The 9,638-nt window shown below is 50.4% G+C and overlaps 1 protein-coding gene across 1 annotated transcript; it reads right to left on the bottom strand.

Annotated features, from left to right (window-relative positions):
• Positions 1-6,989: 6,989 nt before the first annotated feature.
• On the bottom strand, positions 6,990-9,466 carry LOC100944100 (testicular acid phosphatase-like). Its single transcript, XM_003793143.1, has 7 exons — positions 9,332-9,466; positions 9,166-9,261; positions 8,326-8,458; positions 8,162-8,244; positions 7,582-7,706; positions 7,181-7,359; positions 6,990-7,105 (listed from the first exon to the last, which is right to left on the bottom strand). The coding sequence occupies exons 1-7, from the start codon at positions 9,464-9,466 to the stop codon at positions 6,990-6,992; spliced, it is 867 nt and encodes a 288-aa protein (XP_003793191.1).
• Between the last annotated feature and the right edge of the window lie 172 nt (positions 9,467-9,638).

Below are 9,638 nucleotides of genomic sequence, written 5' to 3'. Positions count from 1 at the left end.
GAGCAATGTACTCATCCTCCTGATATGGGTGGGGTACTGTTGAAAGTTCCCCAGGAGACTCCAGGGCCCAGGAGGGGTGGGGAAGCCAGTCCAGAGGTGACCACTCACCACAGCCAATACTGTCAGTGCTTCACACACACGAATTGTTTAATCTTCACACAACCCTATGCAGAAGCCTCCACTATTGTCCCATTTTACAGATGAGAAAACTGAGGGCAAGGGAGGCGAACTGCCCAAGATCACACATGGCTAAGCCAAGCTGTGAACTTGTGTCCTCCCAGCTGCAAAGCCCAGACCCTTGGCCAATCTCTGAGCTCCACAAGTTTGCTGTCCCTACAGTCCTGAGTGAGGAGTACGTGCCGAGTTGAGATGGGACCCCAGGTTAGCGAGTCAGCTGTCGTTTACAGCCTGCCTCTACTATCACACTCTGGCCCTCAGTGTCCTCATCTGCAGAGTGGGAACCATTTCCAGCCCTCCTGAGACCTGGGGAATAAAAAGCACTAATGACAGGAGGTCAGCTTTGCACACCAGGGAGGGCGGTGCTGACTGAGGCAGCATTGTCCCCGGAGTATGGCAGTTTACTCTCATCTGTAGTTTCCTCCGCATCAGTCACACCGCCACCACCAGTTTACATACAAAAAATGTATTTGCTTCACATTCATAGAAATCTCAATACTGTAAGTGACAAATAAACCTTCCCTCACCCATCCCTTAATTACATATACAAACAGCTTCAGAAACATAACATTTAAATTGGTTGCAGTGTGATGCAGTGAGACTGAAAACGAAATGTCTTAGGTCTTGTGCCAAATAGTAAAATACTCGGAAGCCTTGAGGAGCCTTCGAGAGATTTACACCAATAAGAGAACCTGTTTTTGATGTGGTAAAAGCACAATCTCCAGCTCTGACAACAGGGAGTTTTTGAGCCCCTGTGTGGGCCAACCATGTTAACTCACACACTCTCCAAGCAACCTGGAGAGAGGCGAGGTCTAGGCTGAGAGTGTCAGTGGCCCTAAGCTCACTCTTCTTCCTCCCAGAACAAGCTGCCTCTCTCTCCGAGTCCTGCTTCTTCCAGGTCGGCCTCCATTATTTTGTTCAGTTCTGCAGCCACCAGCAGCAGAGCATAAAGAATGCTCAACAGTCAGTGAGGGCCCTGGATGCACTCTCAGCATCACAGCGTCAGAGGCAGGAGAGACCGAGAGGAGTGAGGGCCTCCCCAGGTCGCCCGGCAAGCGTCATAGGCTGTTCTTACAGGTCTCCAGTCCCCCCACCAGGGCTCAGGGCTCCCACAGCCCCTCCAAGCTGGTCAGTCCTTCCATGCCCCTATTCTTGAGCCATCTCAGTAACGGAGGGTTCCTCCAGGGTAGGTCACCAAGTGTTTGTTCCATGCAGACCAACTCTCTGTGTGTGACACAGCTGTATGTCAACAGGTTGGCTGATGTTTTTCCATGGCTGTTGGGCCTGTCCTGGGAGTTCTCAAGGTTCTAAGGTCTTTTCAGGCCTCAAGACCCCAGTCTTTTTCTTTTTTTGAGACAGAGTCTCACTCTTGCCTAGGCTAAAGTGCTGTAGCATCATAGCTCACAGCAATCTCAAACTCTTGGGCTCAAACGATCCTCCTACCTCAGCCTCCTGAGTAGCTGGGATTACAAGTGCCCTTCATAGTGCTACTAATTTTTTTATGTTTTTAATAGAGATGGGTTCTCATTCTTGCTCAGGCTGGTCTTGAACTCCTGAGCTCAAGCAATCCACCTGCCTCAGCTTCCCAGAGTACTGGATTATACGTGTGATCCACCACACCTGGCCTTCATCTACTCTTAACACTTCTATTCAGCTGGAGGTTCTAGCCAGAATAATTAGGCAAGGAAATTAAATAAAAGATATCCAGATTAGAAAAGAAGCAAGACTGTCTCTATTTGCAGAAGGGCCTATAAGAGAATTTAGTTTAATTCCCATTTTACAGATAGGAAAGTGGAGGCCTAGAGAAGGGCAGAGACTTTCCCACTGAGTGTAGAACCCAAGCTAGGATGCTTCTGTCACAATTCTCTTTCCCAAAGAGACTCAGCCCCAAAGAAGCTTTAAACTCAGCTGGTTCCCATTTCCCTCTTGGGTCCCTTGGCTCATGCCTATCAATTCATCACACTGTCCCCAAGTCTTCTCCAATCTGGCATGGAAGAGTGAGATGACTCAGCCTGGTCCTAGTCCTGGATGGCTTCACAGTCCAGGAGAAAAAACTGGCCCCTAAGCATTCCCTATGAGAGCCCCCGTCACGTTGTGTGGACAGACGGCTCACATACTTCCATGTGTGAGGAACTCACTACCACCAAGGCAGACTCTTCAAGAAAATATTTCCCTCAATGGTCTGACATATTATGCAGTGAAATAAGGCAGTATATGTGGTGCAAAGACAATTTTCTAAAAATATTTATGCTTAGAAGAAAGTCTAGACGGCTATTCCTACAAAGGTGATTTATCTTTGGGAGATGGGATTGATGATGTAATTATTCCTTATGCATGCTTATTCCTATTTTCCAAATTTTGCCTAGCATTGTTCAGCCTGAGTGTCCTAATATATAAAATAGAGACAAAAAGCTCTACCTTACTGGTGGATACCAACACCCTTTCAAGATTAAAAAGTACCCAGTGAACTAAAAAATAGAAGAGAACATCCTTAACTTAATAGAGGCCACCTATTAAAAACACATAGCTGTAAAACACACAGCTAAGATTAGACTTAATGGCTAAAGACTGAACGTTTTCCCTCTATGATGAGGAATAAGATAGATGCCCACTCTTGACACTTCTATTCAGCATGGCACTGGAGGTTCTATCCAGGGTGATTAGGCAGATGACATGTTCTTGTATGTAAAAAATCCTAAGGCAGGGCAGCGCCTGTGGCTCAATGGGTAGGGCTCAGGCCCCATATACTGAGGGTGGTGGGTTCAAACCTGGCCCAGCCAAATTGCAACAAAAATATAGCCAGGCATTGCGGCGGGTGCCTGTAGTCCCAACTACTCAGGAGACTAAGGCAAGAGAATCACTAAGTCCAAGAGCTGGAGTTTGCTGTGAGCTGTGACACCACGGCACTCTGCCGAGGGTGACAAAGTAAGACTCTGTCTCTAAAAAAAAAAAAAAAATCCTAAGGCAAGTACACACAAACTATTACAGCCAATCAACAAGTTCAGAGAGGTTGCAGGATATAAAATACATACAGCAGAACATTGTTGAGGGAAATGAAAGAAGACTTAAGTAAATGAAAAGACATTGCATGTTTATTGATCAGAAGACTTAACATTGTTAGGATAGCAAATTGATCTACAGATCTACAGATTCAATACAATCCCTCTCAAAATCCCAGATGGATCCTTTGTAGAAATTGGTGATCTGATCATAAAAGTCATATTGAAATCGAAGGGACCCAGAATAGCCAAACAATCTTCAAAAAAAAAAGAATAAAATTAGAGGACTCACATGTCCCAATTTCAAAATTTACTACAAAGTTAGAGTAACCAAGTGTGGTTCTTGAATAAGGAAAGACCTATAGGTCAGTGGAATAGAACTGGAGTTCTAAAATAAACCTTAACAGGTCAGATCAATTGATTTTAACAAGAGTGCTGCTAAGATAGTTAAATGAGGGAAAGAACAGTCTTTTCAACTTGTGATACTAAGACAACTGGATATCCTCAGGCAAAAAAATGAACTTGGTCCCCTATTTCACACTGTATGCAAATATTAGCTCAAAATAGACCAAAGACATAAATAAAAGTTAAAACTACAAAATTGCCAGGTGTGGAGGCTCACAACTGTAATCCTAGCACTCTGGGAGGCCGAGGTGGGTGGATTGCTTGAGCTCAGGATTGTGAGACCAGCCTGAGCAAGTGTGAGACCCCCCTGTCTAAAAAATAGCCTGTAATTGTGGCAGGCACCTGTAGTCCCAGCTACTTGGGAGGCTGAGGCAGGAGGATGGCTTGAGCCAAGAGTTTGAGGTTGCTGTGAGCTATGACACCACAGCACTCTACCAGGGTGCACACTACCAAGAAAGTGAAAAGACAATCCTCAGAATAGGAGAAAATATTTGCCAGTTTGCCAGTTATATATCTGATGAGAAATTTGTACCCAGAATATACTAAGAATATTTACAACTCAATGATAAAAAAACAAATAACCCAATTTTAAAATGGGCCCCCAAAATCTGAATCAACATTTCTCTAAAGAAGACTTACGACGCGACGGAGAGGGCAGTGGGACGCGACGGAGAGGGCAGTGGCCGCGTTACAGACGACTCTCCTGAAGGCGTACAGACGACTCTCCTGAAGGCGTACGTAACCAAGGAGCTCCCCATGCTCATTGTCTCATTGAAGTGGGATTTGCTTAACTTGAGGGGTGTGTCTTCAAGCTCGGGCCTCCTTCCACACTCCATCATGGTGACTCCTCCAGGTGCTGTATGGCCCAGCCATCACTCTGGCTGCATCCCTCTGGGCTCTTGGCTGTCCCCTGCCTTGGAGCAGCAGAGGCCATGGCTGTGAATGCTGGCACCAACCTAGGTGGCCAGGGGACCAGTTCTACACCTTCTGCATGTTCTCCACATACACCAAGCTTCAAGGAGAACCCCAGACAGCTCATGATAATCTGTATCCTGCAGGGGCATGATGGGGAACCATGCCCTGTCCCTAAATTCCAGGGAGCTGGTGCTACTAACCTGACTTGTGACTCTTGTCTTCAACTACCACCTCAAGGTCCCAGAGGGGACCTGGTGCCAGCGCTGAGTCCTTCCTGCCCCTTGGCCCTGGACTACCAGGGAGGAGAGTGTCCAGCTAGATCTGTCATGAGCCACTCTTAGCCCCCTCATCTCTTGTCCCCCTGTCCCAAGCTGCCTGATGATACCCTTTTTACTCAGTTGCAGCTCTTACTAGTCAGCCTGCTAGTCAAGGTACAGGAGAGCTCAAAGCCATCACCAGAGGCCTGGTGGAGCCAGGCTGCACCAGGCTCAGGCTGGCTCCTCTGGCACTATGTGCAGGGAGGAGGGTCCTGGAGCTGTTCAAGGAAGAGGGACAAACCCCACGTCAGGTGACCAGGCCCAAGGGAGGAGCTGCACACAGCACAGCCAGGGCTGGGAGGCCAGGTTCCAGTCGAGTTGGGGCCAAGCAAGTCAGTACCTTGCTTGTGGGTGAGCCATAGACAGACATGTTCAAAAGCCCTAGAAGAAGGATGTCCTTGATTGCACCTACCCCTGTGGATTTCACTGGCCAGAGCCAATGGGAGGAACAAGCACTGTTGGCCATTTATTGCAAGTCTGTGGGTGCAGAAATTTTGCGCAGAATTTTTTTAAAGGCTTTTTGTTTGTTTTTGTAGAGTATTTTTGCTCAATGCTTTCAGGATAGGTGCCGCTTGGGATTTATTCCTCTTTGTGAAGGTTGTCCTCATGGCCAAGTTTTGGGGGGTTTTGTTTGCTATTTATGGGCAGCCAGTCCCTCCAGGTGGGTCTAGTTTCTCTAGTGGCCCCAGGCCATTCCGGGCCTGGGTTCAGAGTGTGTTTAGGCAGAGTCACAGAAAAGAACTCCACAAGGGCAGAGCCCTGGTGGTTGTGGCTCTATAACCCTGGTGCTGGGTGCATAGGATCACTCATTAAATGGCTGATGGCATCACTCTGTGTGGACTGTGGTGTTTATGTGTCCCCATGTGGGCTCTCATGAGCTAGATCCAGGGGTGTCCTGAGGACAGAAGTACATGCCAGCACCTACATCCTTGGGCCCCTAGCTCTGCAGGCTGTTCAATAGGCTGCTGATGGAGGCTGGGCTCTTGACAGCTCAGATCATAGTGACAACCCCAGATAGTATTTTGAGTCTTTATGAACCTACAAGCAAGAAGCCCCCACCAGAAATTACCCGTGGCTAGGTTGTGACTACTAGTACCTCTACAGACAACAGGATTATGGGTGGGTCAGGGATGGTCTGCAAAGGCTGCCTTTAGGGCCCAGGGCAGGATTTTCCACAGTGTAGGGGAGGGGGAAACTGGTGGTTGCCCCATTGTAGAAGTCAGTTGGTTTGGCTTCTCCAACTGAGGACTATTTTGAGGCTGTTGGCCCTAGCCCAACCTTTTCCCCTTGTTCCCAGACCTTTCTCCCGGTTGCTAGGAGTGGTTCTGTTGCCACCACAAGTCCCCTTAGCTGCCTCCTGGCCACCACATGTAATGAGAGCCAAGTGGCTGTAACTGAGCACCTACCATACCTCAGCCTCCCCACCCCAACACTCCACAGTGAGGTCTGGCCCTGGGATGGGGATGGCCACACTGTCTGCTGGCCTGTGGAGAGGGGTTTGGCAGGTTAGGGCAGTGGTATGGGTGTGCACATGTCCCCCATAGGGCCTGCTGTCATAACCATTAGGCTCCTCATCTTCAGCATTTTACTTAAAGAGCTGCCCCCACCTCCCTCCAAATAATTGTACCACATGCTACCATAGGCAACCCAGAGAGTGTCCTCAGCACCATCTGCTTTTTGCTGGTCCCTGGGAGGTTAATTTGGGGGATTGTAGAACCTGCTGGATTTGTCCTGGCTCTGCCAAATGAGGTTCAATCCCTTACCCCAAGTCACAGTCAGGATTTGTGCCAGCTGGCTAGGTGGGCTTTGAATCCCACATCTGCCCTCTGCAACGGGGGCCTGACCCCAATCCAAGGGCATCTGGAAGCTGGTGCTGGCATGGCCCACAGCAGGGCTCACTAGCAGGACTGGACTTTGTCACACATTAATGCAGGAGTGTGTGACGTGGACACATGCCAGCGTGTACATACAGACATAAATGCAGAGACATCAACATATGTCCACATATGCACCCACATGTGCTACCTTCACAAACGCATGTGTACATGTACCACTGTGGTTTCCAAGCCAGTGGAAACCAGCCCTTGCTCCCCACATGCACAATAAGTCACAGACCAGAGCAGTGGGTATGCACACATGTTAGCATCCAATGTCAGCTGTGGGGGCAGTTTCTGGCTCACACAGGACCCCCCAAGGCCCGCAGGCAGCTTGGTCTCCATGCCAGCAGGCCCAGTCCCATGCAGAGAGCTGCCAGCACAGCCACAGCTCCGGCCAGCAGGGGCACCACAGGGGCTGCAGGGAGAACATGTGGGTCGTGAGTTCTAGGTCTCAGTGACCCACTCCCACCCTAACCCAGAGGACTATCACCTGATGGGGTGGCAGCCTCATAGAGGCCATGGCAGGGGACCCCGTGAACTGGAGGCCGGACTGGGGCTGTTAACTGGTGGAAATGACCAAGTGGGCAGGGGGCTGGGCATCCAGGTAGGCTGAGAGACAATGGCTGATGGGCTGAGTCATTGCGATAGAAGAGGGAGATGGTGACATTCCTGAAGGGAGAAAGGAGACTGTTCTACCTCCCCTGCTGCTGACTTTAAAACCTGGAGAAACTGGGCTTCTGATTACCCCTTGTCAATCTTATAACACGATCCTATGAAGATCCCCCATGACCCCCAGGGGCCAGTGCCTGGCTGTGTCTTCTGCCCAGCAGCTATGCCATCCCTCTTGAGAGTTCTGTCCCACCCACTCCCCTGGCACCACCCCATCCTCACCCTCCATCTTCATCCAGATCTCCGAGGCGCCTCCGGAACTCAAAGCCAAGGCAGGCAGCATATGGTGGGGCGTGCCCATCATAGAGGCCCAGGGCCCCCTGCAGGGCCAGCAGGGTGCTGTCATGCTGCAGGTGATCCAAGGACTGAGACAGGGCTCCTCCCCTGAGATCTCTCTCCTGAACTCTAGACTTGTGCATCCAGCAGCCTCCAAGTTGTCTCCCAGACTCCTTAGAAGTGACCCCCACCAACCTCCTTCACTCTCCCAGAAAGGCAGTCCCACCAGTTACAGACATTCATTCAGTAAAGATTGGTCAAATAGATGCAAAATCTGACTGGACAGCTCTATTAAACACCCTGTCCTTCCAGAGGAGCTAAATTCTTTCTCCCAGGACACCATCACCTCCCTCCTTCTTGAATCTATACCTCTAGTGATATGGTCCAAGAATATGGTTTGGAGATAACGGGTTACCCAAAGCAGTGAGCTGAGGTTCCACTGGGACCACAGGTTGTTCCTCACCCAAATTGCCATCACCCTTATCCCTGTGCCCAGATGGCACCACTTCCCTTCCCGAGGACTCACAGCTGAGTACATGACCATCTTGAGAGGAAGCCCCAGGCGCTGGACCCGGGAGAAGTTGGAGAGGATAGCATCCAGGAGGATCCCTGACAGGGCAGGAACAGAGCCCTTAGAACCCCTGAAAGGAAGGTGCCCCACCCTCTCAGCCTCCTGGTTCCACACCTCACCCCCTGTCAGCTGGGCTTTCTCTGCTGCCCGAGGTGGGCCCACGTGGGCCCCAATATCCAAAGCAGAGATCTGGGCAAGTGTCTGCAGGACATCTGAGGAGGCCCAGGATGGGAGGGGAAGGCCGTGGGCTTGCTGGAAGAGATGGAGAGGGGACAAGGAGATGTGCCAGCTTGAGCCCTCATACTCCTCTCTGGCCCTCCCAGGCCTGTGAGATAGATGACCTTCTCCCACCTTGTACCTGAGCTCCTCCCTCATAGGCTGGTCTGGTCAGGATATCATGGTGTGGAAAATAGTGATAATAACACTAACTGTCATCACATTGTGATCCAGAAGCAACTATCTGAAACTCCTGGAGCCAAAGGTGTTTTGAAATTGAGACGTTTTGGATCTGAGAAGATGTAACAGTGTATAGCACATTACACATGGTGAAGGCTGGTGCAGTCCTGAAATCATGCACATCAATATTCCCACTGTGACACACCACACCCTGAATTTGGGTAAACAAGGCAATGACAAGCAGTGCATCATTTCAGGTCAGCTCCTGCTGCCTGAGTTTTGGGTTTTCCAGTTACTGGACTTTGGGGGAAGAATTGCCTATGTACATATGGGCCTGTATCCTCAAACCCCTGTGTGGCCCACACACATGCTGAGTACTTATCTGGATTAATCTGTTTGAATCCTCGGGGTGCTGATACAGGTGTTTCCATCCCCATTGTGAAGATGGGGAAACTGAGGCAACAAAGGGTTAAGAAACTTGCCTGAGGGAACACAGCTAGCAAAGCTGGGATTGAAAGGCTGGTGTCTTTTAACCCCTTGGCTGGGAGGAGGTAAGGGCTTACCTGGCAAATCAGTGTGTCCAGAACCTTCCATGCCCTGCGGAGCGGCTCTCCAACCAGCAACAGCCCAGTGAAGTTCTCCAGGCGAGTCAGGAAGTCCTGGATGCAGGAGGCTGAGTGAGCGGAGCCTGCCCTCCCCGCCCCACCCCCTGTTGGCAACCCGGCTCACCGTCCAGCCCTCCAGGGCCTCCTGGTACTCTTCGGCCTCTGTGGTCTCCTGCAGCAGTTCATGGTAGCGGGGACAGCTGCGCATGGGGAACCTCAGCAACTGGAGGAAACTGAGGCTCAGAGAGGACATCAGCATGCCTAGCTCTCATGGCACATGGGGAGTTGGGGCTCTTGGCCCTTGCTTCAGGTCTAGTCTCTCCAGACCTAGCTGAGCAGCTAGGACAGCGGCTTAGCACCGTCTGGACACTGCCTCACTGCCCTGAGTGGCCTAGGCCTCCAGAAGCCCATGCAGCTGGGCCTGCAGCTGC

The sequence above is a fragment of the Otolemur garnettii genome, unplaced genomic scaffold, assembly GCF_000181295.1.
Source record: "Otolemur garnettii isolate 467f Iridium unplaced genomic scaffold, OtoGar3 scaffold00066, whole genome shotgun sequence".
Taxonomy (NCBI): Eukaryota; Metazoa; Chordata; class Mammalia; order Primates; family Galagidae; genus Otolemur; species Otolemur garnettii.
Note: the sequence above shows the minus strand (reverse complement) of the source record. Positions and strands in the feature narration are given on the sequence as shown.

Excerpts from the sequence above, each read along its gene's own strand:
- LOC100944100 (XM_003793143.1), bottom strand. The coding sequence starts at position 9,466 with ATGCTGATGTCCTCTCTGAGCCTCAGTTTCCTCCAGTTGCTGAGGTTC. Across the intron at positions 8,459-9,165 it reads TGGACACACTGATTTGCCAG|CAAGCCCACGGCCTTCCCCT; the intron begins GTAAGCCCTTAC and ends CATCTCTTCCAG. Across the intron at positions 7,707-8,161 it reads AGATGGTCATGTACTCAGCT|CATGACAGCACCCTGCTGGC; the intron begins GTGAGTCCTCGG and ends GATCACCTGCAG.